This window comes from Hippocampus guttulatus, chromosome 14 (assembly GCF_054856545.1).
Source record: "Hippocampus guttulatus isolate MCC_2025c chromosome 14, RoL_Hgut_1.0, whole genome shotgun sequence".
NCBI classification, from domain to species: Eukaryota; Metazoa; Chordata; class Actinopteri; order Syngnathiformes; family Syngnathidae; genus Hippocampus; species Hippocampus guttulatus.
Window position 1 is genome coordinate 14,033,113 of NC_141274.1, and position 24,331 is coordinate 14,057,443.

At 44.8% G+C, this 24,331-nt stretch overlaps 1 protein-coding gene across 5 annotated transcripts in view; it reads right to left on the minus strand.

The window, feature by feature from the left end:
• ptprsb (protein tyrosine phosphatase receptor type Sb) overlaps window positions 1-24,331 on the minus strand; it is a 76,869-nt gene that overhangs the window by 32,835 nt on the left and 19,703 nt on the right. For all 5 annotated transcript variants that reach the window (XM_086129360.1, XM_086129359.1, XM_086129356.1 and 2 more), the window contains exons 4-6: window positions 22,608-22,749; window positions 13,565-13,753; window positions 6,507-6,617 (exon numbers count right to left, since the gene is read on the minus strand). In XM_086129360.1, the coding sequence (XP_085985486.1) occupies window positions 6,507-6,617; window positions 13,565-13,753; window positions 22,608-22,749 (442 nt within the window). The remainder of the gene's footprint in view (window positions 1-6,506; window positions 6,618-13,564; window positions 13,754-22,607; window positions 22,750-24,331) is intronic.

The following is a 24,331-nucleotide window of genomic DNA, read 5'->3' on the forward strand; positions in this document are numbered from 1 at the left end:
TTCGAGGTGTGTCCGAAAAAGTTCCAGGGCCAGTGTCGCAAAAGCTATCCTTCAAATCCGAACTGCAAACTACAAGTGAAGAGCGCAAACGCAACACAGACATCTCCATTTTTCAGGCAGGTTGCCAATTTTGCATTTCATTTATGAACGGGTTAAAGCAAATCCTTTTATTTATCGGATTCTACGTGATTAGAAATTAACCCTTTCATGCACCCTGTAACCTGATAAGCTGTCCACTGTAGTAACCGCTGACCCTGAAAGGGTGAAAGAAGTTTGCAATTTTACACATAAAGTGACCATTTGAAAAATCATCTCTCTCAGGCCACCCCCCCCCCATCTTAGAGACACAAGATGCGACCGAAGAGATTGTCAATCATATGTCACGGATGCAGCGGTAGCCTGGATCGCCATTGCACCTTCCCAAAACGGACAACATCAAACTGGTGGCATTTCATGTTTTGCAACACTCCAGAATGAATAAGCCATGCTAGCAATATAGCGGCGGTGGCTAAGATCAGCTTGTTTACATTCACGTTCACGTAAGTGAGGGGCGTGGCTTTGGGCAGACACGTGAGGGGAGCGAGTCGAGTGAGTCTCCGTTCTAATCTTGCAAACTCCCACATTAAGCAATTAAGAGGTCTATTAGAATTTTTTTTTTAAAAGGAAAACTCATTTGGTCCTCTTTGATGTCATTTTATCGGAAAACAAGACATCTCCAGAATCCCCCCCCCCCCCACATTTTTCACTTAACTATAAAATCTCCTTTCATAATATTACCGTTTGTGAATAAAAAAAACAACCCTGCGCCTTAAAACAAATGAAGTCTTATTTTTCATCATAGTTATGGCGCTAGCAACAGAAGGCGAAGGCTTCGTTGTAGAATTTGCACACCTGGTTGAGAACACCGAGCTCAGCGATGAGTTTCGTGACATTGCTTCTCTTGGATTCATTCACGTAAAGGATAATACTTTACGCTTAAGCTACAGGATGGTAGCAGCGGCTTGATGACAAATCATGCACGCTGACATGTTGGAGGATGAGTTACAGGTATGTTGGCGTGAATATGCGTGGGCTCACGAATGGCTTCAATGCAGATGGGGCTAGCATCAGTAAAATGCATAGCGCTTTCTGAAATAATATTTTTGGGGAGTTATTTGGATTTGCAGGGTGAGCTAATGCAACATCAAACGATGCGGTGATTGGCAGTGTGTTCGTATGCACGGCTCTATTCTTGTCCAAATGGCGCTTGTCAGTTTTTGCGCTCGGGCTCGTCAGGTTTTCCCTTTTGAAGTAATCACCCTGGAGACGAATGCAATTTCCCGGCCGTCCGTCTTTGTCATGCCTTCATGTACTCTTGGAAGGATTTTTACGGGATCTGCCATGTGCAGCTTTGTCATCTCGGTCAGCTTTGTCATTCACATCGGGCCTCATTGATTTTCCCCCTTGAACTTGTGAAATTAGGGAAAAAAAATTCCCACAGACCATGGCCCAGTGAGGAAGGACGTTGCACCAGCGTGCTACATTCTTCCCGGCAGGGAAGTGTAGGATGCTCGAGGTCACAGGTGTCAAACTCAAGGCCCGGGGGCCAGATCTGGCCCACCATGCCATTTTATGTGGCCCGCGAAAGTAAATCATGTGTGTCAAACTTCCCTGTGATCTTTGCTCAAATCTGGACCGAAATATCAAATTGTCATGCGACAAAAATGAGTTTGACACCCCTGCTCGAAGTATTGTGAGCAGGTGTGCTGTTGTGGTGAAGCGGCCACTTCTCTGTTAATTGTGACCCGCATTGAAGGGGGGAAGCTCATAGTTTGGATCTGTCACTATTGTGCCATCAGTCCCGCAACTTAACCGACACACCTCATCTAACAGGAGCAGGCGACAAGCAATAATTCCTCATGCGCTCAGAGAGCTGCAATAGAGGCAGCCCTCACGACCCCCCCGTCCATTATACATATTTGAGGGAGGCGTGAGGTTACATCTTCATTCGTCGAGCCAGCCTCAGCGCTGTCCTCTGTGTCGAGACTCTGGAGGCGGTCGGTTAAAGGAGACCTTGGCACAGACACAGGGATTACGGCTCTATCTCTGCCATGTCTAAACTATACGGCACATAGAGAGCTATTGAGGACTATCGGCGGGCTGACATTTAGTCTGCACAATCCCATCTGGCTCAAGGACACAGCTTTCATCAGTCGTGTAATAAGGCGAAACTCATCCCCTCAATACTTGAGAATGCAAAAGAATAGGATTGCTTCCAAATGTCAATAGAAGCGTGTCGGAGTGTTTGGTGGCGATAGCAACAGTGCGGACGAGTGAAGCTCGACAGACCGCATTACACGGATGCTTTTGGAGGACACTTAAAGCAGACCAACATGAGATCATGATGTCGCCTTGAAGTTGCTCGTAAACGATACTGGACCCAAAATCGCCGAGGCCTACTTAAGCCGCTTCCTTTGATGTTTGACATTCATGTTTTATTGCACTGAACCATCTTATGAACTTCAAGTTTTCTTTCATTTTTTTTTTTTTAAATCATGGAATTACATATCTGGAGGAGTTGTTTATGTTTGATGGCTCTACCGTATTTAATGGATACAACCGGGAGACTAAAGCCACAGTAAAACATTCAATTGACTTTCACAATGGACATAATGATGAACATTTCCAGGCTTCAGTTGCGTTGTGTATTTGAATCTATATTTTCTTTTTTGGGGGCTGTTGTTGCTGACTACCTAAATAGCCTCAATTATATTTCTCATTTGTTTTAGACAGCTAAAACGGTCTGGGGTGAAATTGACCAGAAATAACACAGGACAGGGCAGGCGCACAGGACACAACAGACTGAAATCTATCATGATGATACTTAATGGTTGTTTGAGTTTACCTAGCTGTCTCTAGTTAAAGCACACTGAAGATAGAGGGATCCTTGTGGTAATATGGGAATATACAGTATTTTGGGGGTAATATAGAAAATAAGGCTAACAAAATTACAGAGTTGAGCAAAAAAAAAAAAAAAATAGAGGAGGGAAAAAAAGGAGACATCTATTTGGGGAGATGCCCATAGCTAATAGAGGCGCAGCTTGTATCGTAGCGCAGGTTCCTGTTTGAAGATACGCGGTGCGGATACAGATGTTAGCAATGGGTTCCATTCCATTTAGTTTTAAGAGGCGCTCCCCCGTTGTTGCTCAAGTGTAAACGAGGGACACGCTGAATCCCCGCCACTTAAGTCTTGAGAGAAGCTCCGTTTCTATTTTCTGGTTGTGTTATAAGAAAGAGGCAGAGAAAGAATTGGATGTTTGGATCATTATTTCATCGCTTTAACAGAAAATATAATCGTCAATGGCGTTTACATGGTCAATGCATTTTGGGTTCGTCCTGAAATTTCACCTGAAAGCCAAATCATGTTTTCTGAGTAGTGCATGTTTGATTATAAACGGCAAATAAAAACTGCCCGTTGGACATGGAAGTACACAAGTCGAGTTGCATCTTGACATTTATCCGTTTCGACCTTGTTAAATCCTTGTGGACAATTAGCATGTGAACTGATCGACACCGCCGGCGTCTGTGCACGGATGCGCATCGTTCATTATGAATAAGTTGATTAACGTTAATTTGAGCAAATTTGTTATTTCAGAAGTACTGATCAAACTGGCAGCACTTCACATTTATCAGTCCCCCAAGAAGGAGCTCAATGTTATTTACGTTACATTTGCTGGTGATCTTAAAAAAATAATAAATAAAAAAAATCTGTTTCTAGCGGGTTGGGAATTGTTTCAAGTTTGAGCCACCTCAATCTAATTCAAATGTGCCGTGTGTCAAACTCGCCGCCCATTTTATTAAATCTCCTCTCGCTCATTAGTAGTAATAAAGACGTGGACTGAAACGTGAATGTGAGAGTCGAAAATGTCAACATCGAGATGGAAATGGAGATGCCTTCCCGCCGTTTAGTCCAACTTCAAGCCAAGGATCCAACACGGGAGCTGCAGCTTGACCACGAATCAAACAAACCCACGTGCGAGTATGACTGGGAAGTGCAAGCCAGGTTCCCGCTGGATGCAACAAGTGCAGCAGCTGCAATGTCAGGTTGATGCAATGGCACAAAAGAGCAGAGGAGGCAGGGGCGGTTTAATAAAAACACCGATGGGGGGGGGGGCACACTGGGCGTCATGCTCTTGGCGTGCGGGTGGTGTTCCTTTCGCTTTCCTTCTCTTTCTCTTTCTCTCACACTCCTCTCATCATGCAAACACCTCTTTCATGTGATCCAATTCTTGGGTCTGCATGACAACAGGGCCATACCATGCAACAAAAAGAAGAAGAAAAAAAAAAAGAAATCATAGATTGGGGAGAGGGTTCTGCACACAAGGCCTTACAAAGCAGTCAATGCAAATAGCTACGCTACGCTATAGCACGGGGAGCGGATTTGGAGAAATTAAGCGAATCTGGGAGACGGTTTTAACAGTCTAAATGGAGCGCGGTGGTCTTTCAGGATTTTCTGTCTGTCTTGCTTTCTTTGTTGTTTCCCTTCTGTTTCAATAAGAGAAGCTTTCTGAAACAAAGGAGTAACAAAAGAAAAGAGAGAGCACACCAACCTTCTCGAAGCTCTGAGGGATGGAAGGGGGTTGATGCGGAACACAATGACGTGAGGAGAGAGAACGAGGAAACACAGAGAGAATAAAAACGGCCTGCGCAAAGCCACGCACACCCGCGCGCGCACACACACAAAACCACACGTACACACAATTGAGAGGCTACAATCGTTAGAAATGGTTCAACAGAGATCGTGTGGTTGCACAATGGTGCCAGTAATGTCTTCCACATCTTAACGGTAGCGCATTTGAATGGATTGACCTCGTACAGTAATGGTCAAACTCAGAGGCGGGCAAACTTACGCTCAGGGGTCACACTTATGTTCTAAAACGGGTAGCTGGGCCAGGTCATTTGTAGAGATGATTAAAATTTTCACTTCTTCAAATATATTGGTAGACAATGAGGAAAAAGCTTTTGCTAAATAAGATTTATGAAAAAACAAACAATTCAAAAGAAGTTCTTATGAAAAATAATTAATTTGGGGCAAATAGTAGATATCAAGCATGCACAATATTTCTTTTTGATAATACAAAACTTCATTCTCTTCAAATTGCTGAATTCATAATTTGATTGGCGGCCCGGTAGTCCTGTGGTTAGCACGTCGGCTTCACAGTGCAGAGGTACCGGGTTCGATTCCAGCTCCGGCCTCCCTGTGTGGAGTTTGCATGTTCTCCCCGGGCCTGCGTGGGTTTTCTCCGGGTGCTCCGGTTTCCTCCCACATTCCAAAAACATGCATGGCAGGCTGATTGGACGCTCTAAATTGTCCCTAGGTGTGAGCGTGGGCGTGGATGGTTGTTCGTCTCTGTGTGCCCTGCGATTGGCTGGCAACTGATTCAGGGTGTCCCCCGCCTACTGCCCGAAGACGGCTGGGATAGGCTCCAGCACCCCCCGCGACCCTCGTGAGGATCAAGCGGTTCGGAAAATGGATGGATGGATAATTTGATTGTAAATATTTTCACAGTGATTTAAAAAAATGAATAAAATGTTAAATGCACAGTTGACTGTATGTAAAATTGATTGTATTATTTAAAATAGATCAATTAACCATTGAAAAGAAAAATTTAATGGATAGCCAAGTCAAAAATCTTTCCAAAAATATGTTTTATGCGTCGTCCCACTCATCTAAATACGGCATTCTGATTAATATTGTGTTTGTGGATTAGGAATTAAGCAGCAAAATCCACACGCTTTTTTCACCATTTTATTGGGCGGCCATTTTGCCACTGTCGCCTGATAGTGACACCACAAGCGCTTCATAGTTTAGGTCTTGACCAATGACAGCTTAAACCCCCAAAACCCGAGCCGTGATTGGTGCACTTCATCTCGTAAATTAACCCATCTGCATTTGAAATTTAAAAGCTGCTTGTTTTTAGACGGCTGCATATTTAGATATAATTTGCGTTAATTTTTATATTTGATCAACATGTGGGCTTCCTGCACGACGGTATTTTTGTGCCGGTCATGATGTTGGCATTGAGAGAGCTAATTTATTTTTGGGACGGTGGTATTTGCTGTTTCGAAAAAAATTGAGCAACCACTGATGTTAAGGCTTGGGTGGGCCGGATTAAAGAAAGGAGTGCGCCTCAGGCTATAGTTTGCCCACCGCTGGCCTAACTCCTCAGGTCAGACAGCCTCTGGTACAAAATCGATTTGAGTAGACAGTGACGTCTCCATGCAGTTAAACCGCGGTGTGTTGGCCCAACCAACCACGGTTTAAGGTGGACTTGTTAAGGTGAAAAATACCAAATAAGACCAAAAACGTACTGCAGACAATGGATTGATTAGTAGTACTTGTTGAAAGAGCACAGCGAATGGAAATGATGTGTTTGGTTAGAACACGACAGCGCCCCAGCAGCGGTGATTTTCATGGTGATGCTAACGCGTGTGTTTTTGTCGCATGTTGCGTCTTCAGGCCCTACCTCGCACGTAGAGGTTGGCTGGCGAGGAGTAGCGCACACCTTGAGAATTTGTGGCCACGCACTCGTACTTCCCTTGGTCGGTTTCCTCGCTGTTCTCGATTTGGAGAGCTCCTGAGGGGAGAGGGAAGAATGATGTTCGGCGGAGTCAAAGACATTTTTGACGGCATCCGGCTATCACGCGGTTCATGTCTGTTTGGTCTTTTCCTCTGTCTTGGACATTGGGACCCTCGGGGATCTCCACTTGCATTGCTTCCGCATCCATCAAAGTCTGTTTTGTTGTTATTTCTTTCGTAGCGAGGCACCATTTCAACAGAGTACAACAAATATAAGGCAAACGCTTCCTTGAAAACAAACGGTGGCTTGAGATACGAGTGACTCACCTTTCGAGTTTGTCAAGATACAATCGCTCGTTCGGCTGATATTTCGCTTTGACTTGAGAGCAAAAATATGAGATGCCGTATGGTGATGGTGAGTTTGTGTATCAAAAGGAAGCCCCCAAACGACTTTTTGCCAACTTTAAGTTGAGGGAAAAGGACATAAGTGTCGCTCACTTATGTCCTTTTCCTTTTGGTTTTAGCAGCTAAGTGGCACAAAGTCCCCAGCACCCCACAGCAACATCCCAATGATACTCTTTAACTCATCCACTTGCCTCTTTTATTTCCTCAATTTTCATTCTCCTACTTTCCGTGTCTCCCTAAACTAAAATAATTCCCAACATTTGTCAGGTGTTCTTTTCTTCACCTGGTTTCAAAGAGTTCTATTCTTTCTGCTACTTCACCCCCCCCCTCCCCCTCTTCGCTAACGGGCCTTTTGAATTACCAGCAGTGATTTTTCTTTTCCCCTCCCTTTTTCGCAGCCTACCGTGTCACATTCATCTCATCCGAAACCAACTTTGACATGAAGCCTGAGGAGGAAGTACATAACCAGGCTTTCCACTCTGCTGCATTGCGCTGAGCAAAGACAAAAAAGAAGAAGAAGAAAAAAAAAAGGTATCACAATCCAAAATACACACCTCGTACACGCGCTAACCGTAGAACAAAAGAAACCCACGCAGTCATACACGCGCACGCCAATACAGCCATGCACAAGCTATAGCATATTATACAGTGAGGCACATTAAATCCCTCAGGCTGGTTAAATATATCTACAGTTCATAGAAAAAAAAAACTGCTCAGAAAAAAATCACGGGCACATTTGGAGTTGCATTGTGTTGTTTAAGTGTTCCCTTTATTTAAGATAAGATAAAGAAAACCTTTCTTGTTTGATTTACGAATTTTTAAAAATATACAGGTATATATTTGAGCAGTATATATGCAAGCTAGGGGCGGCCCGGCTAGAGACCCTGTCAAATGAATTCAGGGAATTGTTTCGAAATAAATGTTGGAAGGTAATCGCTGAAAACGTCTGGCGACGAAGAACCAATTATCACTGAATTGTGGCCAATGAGACGAAAACTGGGTTTTCACCATGTCAATTTTCCACATTTATTTGAGAGTATGGTTTCAACAGTGAAGAAGAGTGTAGACGCATTTAGGTTTAGGATTGAATGGTGGAAATCGCTAGCCAGCTATCAATGGCCCTAAAAGTCATGGGCCTACTATAAGATAACTACAATGAAAACGTCCACTTGTGAGCTATGCCCATATCGTTAAGAATAAGCTGCTCAACATCCTGCTTCAATGGCTCAAACTTGACTTCGTTTTAGTGTTTAGGATCCTCATTTGTAGCCGTACGTTAATTTCAGGGTGGGATAAATGCTTCTGTCTTGGTGGAGGCAAATGCTCCCGTAAAAATTTGTGAACCGGGTCCAATTGCGGCAAATCAAAAGGCCAACGAACTGCCCCGGTTCCCCGACTTCTTACTCAAATAGGATCGCTTTCTGATGTCGGACTTAATGCTATTTGAAGAGTAAATATCATTTTAAGGTTTAGTTGCAGTCACGAAATAACGCTGCGTTGGAATGTTGCCGTGAGTGTTATTCGACATTACAACATCTGCATAATGTTGGTTTAATGAACAGCGTTTCCGCTCGTATTTCCCGTTTAAATTAAACGTAGCGCAGTACGGCGTAGAGAAGATAACTGTCGTAAAACATTGAATCTAATGGTGCACTCTCATATCCAATTGCATCCAGCTTGTACACCATTAAAAAAGAACAAATAAAATGAGTTTGATTACTTTGTGAGGGGCTTTTGTGCATCGTTCTCCAAGGGGGATAAAGTTCGATTTTTTTTTCAGCCACTTTCGTCTCAACGTTGAGAGCTCAAGCTCGGCAATCAATCATCCACCAGACACATGAAAGGAAAACAGCTCATGGCTCTCCTGTTTTTCTTTGGTCCCTCCCACTTCGTTCAAAATGAAGGGAAAGCATGTGATGAAATGGATTAAGAAATCCTTGAGCCCAAAAGTGTCCAACAGAAACAAAGTGTAGTCAGGAGTACTATCAGACGGTGCTGACGTCAGATCGACATAAAGAACGCAAAAAATTTTGTCGAGCGCAAAGGTCACAATATACGCATACTGCGGATACACGAACGAGCAGCGGTCAATCGGTCGGCTAAAGCGTGACCTACAAAAAGAGACAGTTGAGGAAAAAGAAATGGACAAGTAAGCTGCTTAAAGACGTGAGCTCTGTCAGCCCAGTTGCAGGAAAATGGTTGAAGGTGTTTGATGACTCTCTTGGCTGAAATGATACTTCTTGAACTGATAGCTGGACCGGCTCAAATGGAACACCTGCAGTCGTATGCCACCAATCTATGAACTGGCTTTTGTTATTTCGAGTCATGATTGGAATGCTTTATGTTTTTATGACGTGCATCACTTTGTTTCAAGTGCTCTATAAATAACATTGAGGTGAGTTGAGTCGATCCTCTTGTTAGTATTGTTCCACTATGTCAAAAGTTGTTCATTTCATCCAAAATAAAGTCGTTTTATTGATGTATTTAATTCACATGAACATAGTATCAAGAAAACAAAACACATCCTTCTTGTGCAACTTTCCAAATTTGCCCAAACCTTTCACCACACCACGATTCGTAGGTCAGGCAGGTCTATCCATTGCTCAGCAGTCAACCTCCGGGGCCAGATTGCAAGCCATCTGCTAGGCCGTCGGTGTCACAGTCCGTTAAGTGCTTTGGGGAAACTCTGCGACTCCTAGTCCCTCATGCCATATATTGACAGATACACTGTCATACTTTTTTTTTTTTTTAGCTTTTATGCATTGCCACGTCAAACAAAACATGCCTTTAACCCTTTCAGGGACAGCGGTCACTACAGTGGACAGCTTATCATGTTCTCAGGTTACAGGTTCTCATTATTGGTGGATGAAAGGGTTGAACGCTATTTACATGCACATGCAGCCTCCCAGCAAGAATCCAATCACAAATGACCAGTTGCATTTTTAAATCATCGTATAGGAATGTTTTATGTTTTTGTCATGTTGTTGGATGAAAAATCGGTTTTGAACTGCTCCAGATGTGCCTCGCACAGTTATGTGTTGCGATCAGGGGGCTTTTATATAGTATTGATGGTTTCTATAATTGCATGGCAGGGGTATTAAGAGGCAGATTAAGTGGGGTAAATCCCAATTGAAGGTAACGAATACAAAACAGACCACTGCCGGTATATTCCTACAAATAGATCCTGGCTGGGCCATTAAGGCGTTGCCCTCCGGGAAACAACAAAACCCCCTCAAAGGCGCTGTTTATGTACCCTTGACACTTGACTTTTACGGCTAGGGAACCTTTTCAGACCTGAAAAGGGCACAATGGAGTTCGATAATTAGCCCGATGGAATACACTAATGTACTTTGTGTCTGGCGGGACAGAAATTGATTGCGACTCTATTTCTGGAAATATGGAATCTTTCTAAAATAGGGTGCAGTTAATATCCCAAACCATTTTTTTTTCATCCTCACCCATACGAACCACAGGAATATTTCCACATCTCAATAAAGAAAAAGAGAGAGAAGGAAAGAAACATGTCCCCAAACACACCCCTGGCTGCGATCCAGTGAGAGTTGGCAGCCGTCTCCAAAATCAGAGGCAGAGCTTGGAAGGTGCCCTCAATTGAGTGATCTGAAAGGAGCATCATCCACACAACATCCTGCCACTACTTTGTGCGTCGCTCAGGTGTAATTGATTCCCTCTAAGGCGTCTCACGGCAGCGTTTGGTTCATTATACAGCAACATTTTGTTGCTCGGCGCTGTAGTGCTTTTGTTGAGTTGAAATCCCATTAAAACCTCACACTGAACCGTACCTTGCAATTTGTCTTGATTCTCTTTTCATCGGAGTGATACTTGGCCTCACATGCTGCACTTGTGAATAAGTCTCATGTCTGGGTAACTCTCAACAAAGGCCCAAATAACAATCGGAGAAGGGGAGATGAAATATATGACGGTAGATGATGAAGTACGAGACAACTTGCGAGACGCGTGAGACCCGAGCCTACGTCAGCAGTGCGGCGAGCAGCAGAGGACGAGCTGAATAATGCCGAGTGTCAGTTTTGCTTTTTCTTTGGCTTGTCAACCAGGAGTGCGAAGAGAAGAAGCAGACCGACATTGTATGTCAAAAGCATCGCCAACACTCATAATCAACATCGGGGTCGAGTGTTTTGAGGTTTTTATGGAGATTCACTTGTTTTTACACTTTTTTTTTGGACAGTCACATTTCTTTTTAACACCAGCTGCAGGTGAAATGCTACCACAGGATGTTGAGGAATGTCGGCGCCATTTGACTGTCGTTGCTGGACAGACCTGGGGCGCTTGTGTTTTTTGCGCCTGTAATGGGCAGCATTTTTCACAACCCCGTTTTGTTCAGTGGAGATGTCGGCGCTGTTGGACAGTCGGCGTTGGTGCGGCTGGATGGATGGCTGCTGAAGTTGAGGATGAGGAGAGAGGAGCGTTGGCGCAGAGCGCCGATGCGTATTTGGAACCGAGAGTCGCCGCTTGGAATTGAAATGGATTTCCATGGGACAGGAGAAGTGAACCAATCTCTTTTTTCGTCAATGGATGCTACAGCTTCTTGTTGACTTTGAAACTTAGCTTGTAGCCGACGTGTGCACATTTTCAGCATGACGTCTCTGATCCACTGGATAAAGGACACTTTGATTCTCTCCTCTTTCATCTCAAACTGCTTCAAACAACAAAGCGTGTGACGGAAAAGTGGTTAGGACTGCACGACTGTCCGAGTTTTATGTTATGTGTTGTGTTTATTATTTTACTTTATGTTAACTGTTTTGTTCAGCGCTTTGTTACAGCTGCTGCTGTTGTGAAAGCGCTATATAAATCAGCATGTATTGTATTGTATTGTATTGTTATCGATCCGCAAGCCAAGACGCTGCTCTGAAAATTGGGATTTTCTTTTTTCATTTCTTAATTTTCATTGTTGACTGAACGAAGACATTTTGAAAAGGAGTTGGTCATAGGACGCATATTTAAACCACAGGTTAGCATTTTGTGTAGGTTTTATATCTCTTTTGTGGCCACCATTGAAAGAGGAAACAAAATCTTACGTCACTTTTGGGAATCCATACATATTTTTTTTGGTTATCATTTGCCACATTTTCCTACTGATGTCCAAGTTAGCGTGTACAAGTGGCTCATTCTATGAATAGCATAATGTTGTAATGAATCAAATTTGAGATGGATTTTTTTTTTTTTTTTCAGTGAGCATTACTAAGCCTGCGAACTACAGGCAGAGCTCTTGCAAGTGAGGGATTTGCACCAGCTGCCAATATTCCTTCCTTACAGAAGTTAAGGGAACTGCAGCACATTTCTTGTAAAAACTGAGCCATGCTATGCTTTTAGTTAAAAACCTTATTTTTAAATATACCGGTAAATTAATCTTATCAGCCATCACCTTACTTCTATGCTGGTACTATTAACTGGCTGTATTTGATGCTTGAACGAGCGTTAATGTCATGAAAATGTGACTTTGATCAAGATTTATGACGATGACAGTTTGGCTCCGATTTTTTTTTTTCCCAACAGTAAAAACTGTTCACATCGGGAAGAGATGGAATAGATTGTGTTTGACTTTCAAGGCTGTGGCCCTATCATAGGAAATTGTTTGGCATAGATACAGTATGTTAGCGATGTGATGGAAAAAAGAAAAGAAACCAAACATCCATGAATAAGGTCAATCCTTTGACAGCCAGGTAGGTCAACTGTTGCAAGAAATGTTTGAAAGTTTCCGAAGCCACATTTGTACAAATGGAGATTGCAGATGAAAGGTTGACAAAGGGGTAGGAGCGATCAGTGAAGTGTGTCGGCCGACAGCGGCGAGATAGCGAGGCCGGCGAAGCGGACGAGCCCCGCAGAACGTGGGTTTGGGCTACAGCAAAACGATTTTGCCTCACCATCACTTTCATTACCCCTGAGGACAGCTGAGGGGAAAAATAGCTGAGGAAATGCTTGTCTGCTTATTCCAGGAGAGACTGTGTGGTCTCTGCAGAGGAGCACAAACAAAGCTGAGCAAACTGTCTTTAGTGCAAAACGCTCATCCCTCGATCTGCCTGTCAATACACGCGTGCTCTCCTGTCTCCAAAAGCAAACATTCTTTCATTTGACGTGATTTCAGTGTGAGTAACAACAACAAAAAAAGCATCACATCAGTCAAAAAAAAATAAAAAAATCCGCCTGACGCCATAGGCCTTGGTTTTGAGCTGTTTCTGTGATGCATGTTTAATTTAGTGGGTTTGTGAGGCATGAGTTGCTTTGTGGCACGGCTGGAGTTGCGGAGTTAAAATAATACGTGTATAGGGTGAGGCGCCTATTAAGCATCAGGAAGTTGATTAAAAACAACGACGTTCCCCTTGGCTGCAGAATTAAGCAAATTCATCAAATTGGCTCTGAAAAGGTTGTAAATCCCCACGGCGTCAGTGAGGAGCATGTAATCTCTCGATCGTAATCACAAATAAAGCATGATAATCACCAAATTTAGAGCAATGGGGATTTTATATGATAGCATTTCTAAGCTTGAGATGCATTTTTTTTTGTTTGTTTGTTTTGCTTTTTGTAAACCTGAATAGGCTAGAAAATGAAGTGGAAATTTCTCACCTGATCGGAGCTGTTTGATGCGGCCATGACTGGTGCTGGGTTCAACAGGCAGAAAGTCCTTGAACCAGGAAATCTCCGGGTCGGGGATGCCACTGGCGGCACACAGCATGGTGGCCGTCCTTGTGCGCTCCACCACCTTCAGCTGGGGGCCCATATCGATACTCGGGAAGCCAAATGGCAACAGGTCCTCTGGAGGTGGGGGGGGGGGTAGAAAATAAACAGGATTAATGGACGAGGCGCCATTGGCAATTAAGCATTAAAATAAACCAAAGGCAAATAATCAAAAAGATTGTATGGGGAAGAATAATTAGCACAGAACCAGTTGTCTGACATTTTTAGCTTTGACTTTCTGTGAGTGGGATTCTGAAAACCTTTTTTGGAAGAGACCTCGACAGACTGTGACATCTGAAGCCGCAGTTTCTTCAAAATGGCTGCACCTTACATTGGTGAAGATTTTGAATCCATTTTTCATCTCGGCACTGACACAATCACAACAGAACAAAATCCATCTTTTTTTTCTAGCACCTAATGTCCCAATTCACAACACCCTTTGATGAAAACCTTGCTACAACACACCTTTGTGTAGAATGTGCTGTGAGAGGCCATTTTGATTTTGAAGTGTTTTGATACCGGTGCCATGCACGCAGTCGGTTTGGTAGATACTGCAACATTCGTGTCTCCTTCCATATCATCGTGAGATAGCACTAAGTTTTCACGTGCTGATACTGCATTCTTGTTGCCACTGGCATCCAGCACATGATATTTGGAAACTTTCAGTATGCAAATCTCCCTTTATATCCACCCTGAACCAAAATTATGATCCACCATGTGGGGTATGCCAGAAAAAAAAACCAGGACTGGTGTCACAAAAGCTACTCGGGTTCTCTATCTCTCCATCTATTTAGCGACCTATCTAGCTAGCTATTTAGTTATCTATCTATCTATCCTAGTCCGCATGTGAAAGAGTGCTGCATGGGTTAATCCAGCATGCGTGAAATCCTCCCTTGTCTCCCTCAGAGCAGAAACATAAGACATCCACACAAACGCGGTGATGTGAGAGCCACTGTTCCCCGCCTTTCACATCTGCAGTGGCTTGAAAGAGGAGATACTAGCAAAGACAGCGGGGCCACTATATCCGTCCTCATTAAAGCCGCAGGTTTTGTTTTTTTCTTCTCTCAGCTAGCTAGTCATTAGGTGATTTAGTAGGCGGGCAGACGCGCAGTAAGGTTCTCCGTGTTTCTGACAGGCCGTCACTACAGAGGGTAAACATACTGCCCCATTGGTAAGAGAGTTACTGAAAAGAAAAGTCATAATAGTTCACACGCATACGCACACACACACACACACACGACCCCCACCCCTCCCTCCCTCCGCCCCCTCCACCCCCCGCTGACGAACACACGCCGACAGTGACGGTGGCATTGAACGGTGTGCATATCACGGTAAGGCTCTGTGTGCTTGTAACGATTCCCGTCTAATAACGATGCAGAGATCTGCTCGGTAACGGCAGTTGCAATTAGAAGCCGGGATCAAAGGGACAGGCAGGGCGAAAGGGGTAATAAGGACTTGTTAGCAGTAATTGTTTAAATGCAGCGACTATTACAGAGGCCGATCTGGAAAGAGTGCCCGTGCCTCTGGGTGTCTTATTATGTCGTAAGGCTGCGGACAAGTATGTGTGCATGTTGTGTACGTGCTGGGATTTTTCGAGTGTGGCCGTGGCAATGATGCACTCATCTCGTATGGATACTTTGTGGATACACTCCTGGTGAGGTGTTTTTGGTATGTAAAAACCCTCGGGAGGTCTTGAAACAACAATTTATGTTCACAACTGGCCTTGGGGCGGCCCGGTGAGCGAGTGATACTCCGGTTTCCTCCTACATTCCAAAAAACATGCATGACAGGCTGATTGAACACTCCAAATTGTCCCTAGGTAAGAGTGTGAGCGCGGATGGTTGTTTGTCTCTGTGGGTCCTGCAATTGGCTGGCAACCGGTTCAGGGTGTCCCTGGGATAGGCTCCAGCACCCCCCCCCCCCCCCCCCCGCGACCGTTGTGAGGATAAAGCGGATCGGAAAATGGATGGAACTGGCCTTGGACTGGCTCAGTGTACCTCTGGTGGAACTAGACTAGCAATGGCAAGGAATTGCGAGCATCCTTCCTTTCTGAAAGTGCTGCATCCTAACTCAAATAAGTGGACCAAAAAAATAAAATAAAGGGCCAAAGTTTTGTCCACACTTTAGCTAATGTTTGCTATCTATTCTTGTCACTTGTGTCACTGATCCATCCAACCCACCCACCGAGTAGAAAAGCAGTCGCTTCCAGTTCCATATAGATTCGAATACGCAAACAGGCTCTCAAGTAAATAGGATTAAGCATCTCGATGACAGCAATCCAGATGGTCAGACATGTAATCAAGCATCCATCAGCCCCTCTGCTTCCTCCTTTCCTTGCGCTTTTAACCACTACCTCTCTTGCACGTACACTCCGACACCTCCTCCAGACCTGCGCCTATAATTACATATTCCACTTTCCCGCAGCCGAAAAGCAATTACCAGTGGCAATTTCCTTGGCTGATAAATCAAGCCCTACGGAAGTCTCCTGGACGGAAGGACAACACAAGCCGCCCAAATGTTGTCAGCTTTGGAGTCCGTCCCAAATGTTGACCGTGGCCACGTCAAAGGTCCGCTTCGTTGTGCCCGTTGTATTTCTTCGTCACCGCCTGCAGCCTGCTGCTACCTTAACATATGACAGATGTGCGCCATCTGCTCCCAGGCACTGTTCTATGGTGGAATACAGCTTCAATGGTGATAGAATCAATCTTTTTTTTTTGTTGTTGGAATTCATCTACTTTGAAGTGTCATGGTCGGATGGGAACATCAAACAGCCGCAGTTGAGAGTTGATGAGAGAAATGACGCCAAAAGGCAAAAGTAATGAATCTCATAGCTTGTGCGGCCCCTGTTCAGAGAAATAACCCAGCGATAAAAACGCAGGATGTGGACCAACTCTCCCAAGTATCCCACGGCGGATCAATGCTAATGATCCCGCCGAACTGGTGAAAGGGGGAGGAGGGACAGGAAGTTGAGCAGGGATATCGATAGGCAGGTCAGAATGGTCCCCTGAGGTCAAGAATACGCTATGCCTTACATCTGCTGCCCTCTGCCCCGCCTCAACCTCCCTTTTCTCCTGAGAGGACTGATATGGTCTTTTTATCGCCACGCCGTCTGTGACTTGCATCAACTCTCTGGGTATTAATAACCGCACACCACCGCGCAGGGGTCAGGGCGGATCCGTTTTGTGTATTCCATGTCGATATTTATCAATTCACGGTTGACCATTTAAAGTCAAATTCCCTGCAACACAGATTCTGACCAAAATCTTCTTGAATGAGGATTAACTCGCTGAAGTGTTGGGTTTTTGTGTGTGTGTGTGTGTGGGGGGGGGGGGGGGGTGGAGGTGGTTGTTGGATTTTTTTTTTTCATCATGACGGTACACCTCAGGGTACCAGTGGAGGTGTTCGGATGACAATGGAACCGTAAATTGAAATTATAGCGACATCTCTCCTGGCTGCTACGCCATTTATGCAACACAAAAGTCACAATCGGTGAACTTCATTAACAAAAAGGACAACTGAACATTGAGTGTGTTTGTTGCTTTCTTGTGGAGAAAACCCTCCCGGGCGCGAGCGGTATTCTCCTGTATCATAATTTGCGTTCATGTCATTTAAATGAATAACAATATTCTGCAGAGGGGAAAAAAGTGGAGAATATCCCTCATATTTTCATCAGTTTTATCATACCTTTTCATGGGACAATAATGGAGAAATTACACTTTGCTAGCCAGTGTTCGGCTTGTATAACGGTGTGCATTTTCTGTTCTTTAAAATAACCCAACAGACAGCCATTCATGTCTAAACTGCTGGCAACATAAGGGAGTACACCCCGATGTGAAAATGGTCAAGAACATGATAATGAGTGGACTTTTGTGAGCTACTGCAACAGTGAGCTCACCTGCATGACGCAAAAACACTATGCATCTCTTATTTGTCATCCAATATTTTTTTCCCCCAAAATTATAGATTGTGTTCATATTTACTTTGATTTAAAAAAAAAGTGGTTACTTCTACAATGACACCGGAACATTCCAGGATTTCCTGTTTGACTTTTTTTTTTTTCAATACAAACAATGTGTTGCTGTTATATCACTGTTGACGGATGGATAGTCCGACGCGTGCATATTCTGCAGATAGCGCACATGTCACAGGTACGGGACGCTACGTTACGGTTGACTGGTGAGGAGAAGAGGGATGGGATGTAGGAGCTCTAGGTATCGAGCTAGCCTCCTGGATGAGTCAGCGGCTGCTTGAAATAGATACTGCAGGCATGGCCTTGATCACGCTTTTCACCAAATGAATCATTTATCAGACACAAACACTGCAGTAAAAAAATAAAAATAAAAAAAGTACAGCTTATTTTTCATCTCCTGGATAAATTGATAAGACGGCATACGGAAAACCGAGCAGCTCGTCTATAAACACAGAGCGTGTCAACAGCATTTTCAGGAACAATTGGCAAGGAACCAGCCGGCATTGTTTCCCGGAGCTGCGTGTTTGTGCGCATGACGAAGTTGAGCACGTACATTTTGGCCCGACGATGTTTACAGAAGGACATCCGGGCCGGGTGCCCAAAAAGCAGGCGGCATAAGCAACCCGATTCGGGCAAATATGCAATTCATTCTTCGAACCGACACACATGCTCAAAATGACACACAGAGTCAAGGACCTCGTTGCAAATGATGCAAACACACAAAACCGATTCCAGTTTTTCTCTCCCGTGTCGCTAAGCTTTTTGTTCCCGTCCCTCACGCGCGCGCACACACAACGGCAAATAAAAATTAAAAAAATCAGCATTGTCCAGGTTGAGAGACCCGCTGCTTCTTCTTCCTCCGGTTCATTTGTGTCAGGAAGGGCCCGCGTGCATGAAAGAAGCCTCGAATAAAAGACGATCGCGGGGAGCCTGATTCAGGAATAATCTGCAGTCCTCAGAGGCTCTAATGCTTTGACTCCTATAGACTGAGGAGGAGCACTTTAAATGCTAATGGCCCTTTATGAGAATAGATCACCACACAACACAATGAAAAATAAGGCCGGCGAGTCACCTCTATCTACGAGCCTTGTTTCGGCTCAGCACTCTGATCCGCCAGCGCTAAACACACACATCAAACACGGCCGTGTCACTCGCATGCACGCACACACGCACACACACGCACACGCACACGCACACACACACACACACACACACACACACACACACACACACACGCACGCACGCACGCACGCATTTCCGTGCAAACAAGCATGGAGAATCCTGTGCGCGAGGAGGAGAAAAGGGAGACAGGAAGTTAAAAAAAAAGTTTCTCCACTCAAGGAGTGTAATCCTCTTGCAGGACGAGATGTTTTTTTCTGCTGCTCGAGCCGCCAGTGCAGCAGACACCAGGGGGGAGGGGGGGATCTGATCTGACTGTCCATCATATGAAGGGTGTTTATGGTGGCGGCAGATCATCTCTCTTCCCTTCTCCTCCCTCACCCCGTGCCCCCCTCCCCCACTTCACGCTTCCCTTTCTCCTAAAATGGGGCACCGGGAAATGAGTATAATCAGGATTACACTGCACAAACCACCCGCACACAAACATGCGCATCACAACCTGCACTCCTAAAGGAGTTAACGCGTTTGCACGCAGTCGCAGCACAAACAAGCACACACCCCTGCTGCAGCGATGAGAGCCTCTCGCCCACCGGAGGTTTTCCAACATGCAGAAGTGCAGATATCCACATTTCCTGAAGGCTCAACGAAATGATTGCAATGTGCATAGAAGTGCTTGGTTTGCAGCGAAAGTGAAAGTGGGGGGTCGAGGAGAGCGTTCGGACAGACATTGAGGTCAGGCAGGAAAAAAATGAATAAAACAAGAAGAGAAGAAATTAGAAACGGCCTGCCGTGGGCCATAAGAAGCCACGGAGAGTAGTGAAAGAAATGTGATTGTGAAATGAGCTAGCTTGTGTGTAATGGAACAGAAAAGGTAACATCCGAGAGCTCAGTGACGATAGCCTGCCACATCTTTGTCCATTAGAGCAGTAAACCACATCCAGAGGCCCACCACAAGCACCACACGAGCTGCTATTAAGGTCGGTCAACCATTATACTAAATGGTGACATAGAGCATGGTAGTGGACTAAAATACTGGCTTTTTTTTTTTTTTTTTTTGCACAAGTGGAAGCTTTGGCCACTAATGGAAAGCATCATTGTGACATCAATGGCCCAGAGACTATTTTCTTGAATGTATCGTTTGATATTTTGGGAGACTTTATACTTAACGCCAGTCGTGGATGACATGTCTTCATATTTTATAGTTTGTTGGGGTTCAGGGCTTTCGAGTCATACGTGCAAAATATTCAAATGTAGTGAGTTGTACTGTCGAAGATGATGGGAAATAATTGGCGTTGTGTAGACAGATTTATATTTCTTCTTATGGCTACCGTCTAATACAAAAGAAGTGAAAAAAATGAATGCGGCTGAATTTTCCAGTGATAACGTTGCCTATTGCCGTTTTAGCGAGTGGTCACGAGCTTTTTTTTGTTAAGCATACCACCGTGTAGGAAAGCCAAACAACGGGGTGGGCTGACGGAACCCCGTCTAAGTGTGATTATCATATCGTGCCCTTTAAAGTGTTGTGAAGTCGAAGCCTTTAAGCCTTTATATTAAAAAACAATGAGGGTGAAGGTCATGCTAACATAGTTGCGCGCAGTGCTGCTGTGTTTCATCCCATAAAACGCTTGCCTGAAAACATACTCGATCAAATGCGCGGATGTTTATCTGCAGTTGTCAGACGGCCACGCGGATTGAGAATCGGCTCGGTGTCTTGTCATCCAGCCAGTTTGTTGTTTTAACAAAACACAATCCAATTCTACCAGGAGAACATGACGAACGCACGGATTTGATTTTGGCGATTCCGGTTTTAAAAATTCAGCCTGCGTGACAGAAAACACAGGAAAATTCATCTTGTAATCTTGTGGTTCGGCTTCACGATACGATGTGTTTGGTTTGTTTGCGGTGTAGTGGCGTACAACTGTACTGCGTCACACTCAAAGTCGTTAGCTTGCTGAGCTCCAAGAGATGGTCGAAATATTAGAAACGACAATCAGTATAATATCACAAATACAAAAGTATTGTATTGTTCAAATTATACTTCTGAAATTGAAAATTGATTGAGCATTATTTTGAATTCTTGACATAACTTCATGACATGTACCTAATTTTCTTACTGATGAGTGTACAATTGAGCCAGATTAGCTTTAGTTTGCTTTGCCACATGAATTCGATTTTATGGGCTGATCTTAATTGATTAGGGTTCTAGAGAAAGAAGCAAACAAATGAAAAACGAGCACTACGAGTCTTCGGCCTTCCCTGCTGATCTGAACATGGCTGATCACGTGAGCAAAAAAAAAAAAAAGAATTTCATTGGATGATTTGTTTGTTTTGTTTTTTTACACGTGAGGTTAAACGTTGTTGACGTCCCTCGCAATCCTCTCTTCAATTCGGTGCGTGGAGCTGCTGATTAGGAGGAATCAAATCAAAGATGTCACAATGACGTCATTTGGATTCAAGTGAACACAAACACAAACAAGGCCAATGGGAGCGCACGCGCGCCGAGAGGTTCGCCCACCCCCGGGTGTCGGTCATCTGGTAATGGCTTTTAGATTGGGGCTGTGTACAAAGATGATGGGCCGGGTTAACAGATGGCCAAGGGACGCCCGGGCCAACCTTCTGTTCATCAGTGGGCAGAAGCCATTCTTCCCTTCTTGCCTTCTTTTCCCTCTTTCCCCTCCACTCCTCTGTCATCCCATTCCATCTTTTTTGTTTCACTTGACTCACGCCACCACCCGTTTCTTCACCCTCTAGCAACTGTGCTTCACCTCTCCTCGACCTCCCTCCTCCCTCGCGCCTTTGCTTCCTCAATTTCCGCCAGCAGATACGGGTTGTCTGCCAGCCTCAAGTCTAATCCCCCCCCCCCCCCACTTTTTTTTTTTTCACGGCCTAGCCGCTGTTGCGGCCATCCCTTCCTATTTCTTTGTCCTTTGCTGCTGTGCTGGGCAGATGGCCAGCGCTCACAGCTGCAAGTCAAGTTCATCGCGTGTTGGAGTACCACATCGGAGAGCATTCCTCCAAGGAGGCTGCGAACCAGTGATTAACCGGCACTCTGGCCAGGATGCGCGAGTGATTGGGGCATGCTGGGATACAGCAGCTCTGATAGCCTGCGAGCCTGACGCGACCATAAAAAGAACAGTCAACTGCAGCTTCATGCGGAGGTCGAGGCTTTGGCCCGGCTCGCTACGGCAACAGGGGGGGGGGGGGGGGGGGGGGGACAACCCAAGCCAGGGGCCCGCACATGTAAGAGAATGATGAAGCACATGGGCTCCTTTGTCCAGAGGTGACAAAAATGACTCACTCAGTACTGATTGAACACCTGTGCTCAACGGGGGGGGGTGCAATTTTACACCCCTTCCCCCAAAAAATCACTTTTTGTCATATCCGTAAAAATTGTCAGTCTGACCTGACAGCGGTACATGAGCGCTCGGCAGAAAGTACAAAAATGAAATAATGTTTCGTTCATGACTTCCCAGGTCAGCCTCACAGTGCAGAGGCGCAGGGTTTGATTCCGGCTCCGGCCTTCCTGTGTGGAGTTTGCATGTTCTCCCCAATGCCTGCCTGGGTTTTCTCCTGGTACTCCGGTTTCCTCCCACATTCCAAAAACATGCATGGCAGATTAATAGAACACTCTAAATTGTCCCTCGGTGTGATTGTGAGCGTGAATGGTTGTTTGTCTTTGTCTGCCCTGCGATTGGCTGGCCACCGGTTCAGGGTGTCCCCCGCCTCCTGCCCGAAGACGGCTGGGATAGGCTCCAGCATGGCCCCCCCGCCCCCAACCCTTATGAGGGTAAGCGGAACGGAAAATGGATGGATCATGACTTGCCACCGCCGCCTTTGCCTCACCTCTGATAATGGCCAGCTTTGCCGTGACTGACAGCTCTCCTGCGCTGTTACGCGCGACACACTCGTAGATGTTCTCGTCTCGAGGTGCTCTGAGAGGCTGGATCCTCAGCACGGCGCCTGCGCCGTCGTCAAACTCGATGGTCTGGACGGCAAGAGAGAAAGACATTAATGTCGTCGCAGTGGAAGCGGATCCACAATCGTAAATGAGAAGAGTTAGAGCGAACCGTTTAAACCATGAATATACCACAAACTACGAGTCTCCAAACACTTTACAATCATTTTAGATTCACATTTAGAAAACTTTATTCATCCCTGTTGTACAATTCAAGATAATTTTACAACATTGCAGATAATCTGATTTGGAGAAGAAAAAAAACTAACAAAAAGGACCGGAAGTGCTTGAGTATATCGAGTACAAACGAGACCTCCATTCAGCAGAGCAAAACATCCGAATGCAATAAAGACGCCGTTGCAGTAACAACCTACGCTAAATTTAGCAGCGTACTTCCTTGAAACCAATTGCCACTTTCGTGTACGCCAGTGCTTTTGGTGTCATCTTGGCACGATAGAAAGAGCTTTGAAAATAAATATGAGGGTCAATTTGATGAAGGGCGCAGGGGGTCACAAGTTTGTATTTTTCTTTGTTGTCATCTGTATCTTGTTCCAAAAGTAATTCCATTCCAATGATCGTTTGTTTTTTTTTGTTCACGTCATGAAAGGCATGATTACGCAATCAATATTTTACCTGTCACAATCTCAATTTGGTGTCCCGCTTTTACACCACCAAAAATTTTTACAAAACCACAAAGGGGTTAAAGTTGTGGTTTCGGGTTATGTACGACTGCATCGGCTGTTTGGTCCATCATTGCTCATATTTTTCTTTGGTTGTTATTTTTGGGGTAAATTTCAAGCGGCATCTAAATCCACAAAGTTACATTGAGCAGTAATGTGGAAGTTGTGACAGAAATTTAACAGCAGTGTGGAGTTTATATTAATTATCAGTACTGTACTTGACCCCATCATTTATACCACATGTGTCAAAGTCAAGGCCCGGGGGCCAGATACGCCCCCCCCCCCCCACGTCATTTTATGTGGCCCGCGGGAGCAAATCATGTGTGTCAACTATCATGATTCGTGCTGCAATCTGTACCGAAATGTCAAATTGTCATGGGTAATAAATAATGAGATTTTCCACCGGCCCTCTGCGGAAAGTTTGACACCCCTGATTTCGACACATACCTGGAGGAATCTGGTGTCTTGTGGCAAGACACCCCAGCAAGTTATACTTACCATTCTGGGCTCACTGTCGGGAATGCAATGTGGTACCATGCATTAAGTGACAATCAATGATTAATTTTCAGGCAAGTCTTAGTAGCGGTCATGGTTTTAGTAGCATGCACGTATGAAAAAAAACCCACATACTAAAGCTTCAATTAGATACAAGTTGTTCATTGGTGCATGACCCCCCCCACTTCCCCCCCAAAAAAGAAAATTGGCTTCCAATGGTTTACATCTGTTCATCCCTCCGAGCAAGCCAATGATTGCTTCATTTAACCCCACTTCCCAATGGCTGGGCCTCAACTGCCAAAGAACATAATGCAGAATATTGCCTTCGAGTGAACCGTAAAACTTTTAGCACGTAATGATTGTAATGGCTGCCAATTAAATGTTAATGCTGGTTTTGAAGGAGTGTTCGCCATGTCGCACCTGTGTTCTGATGAAAA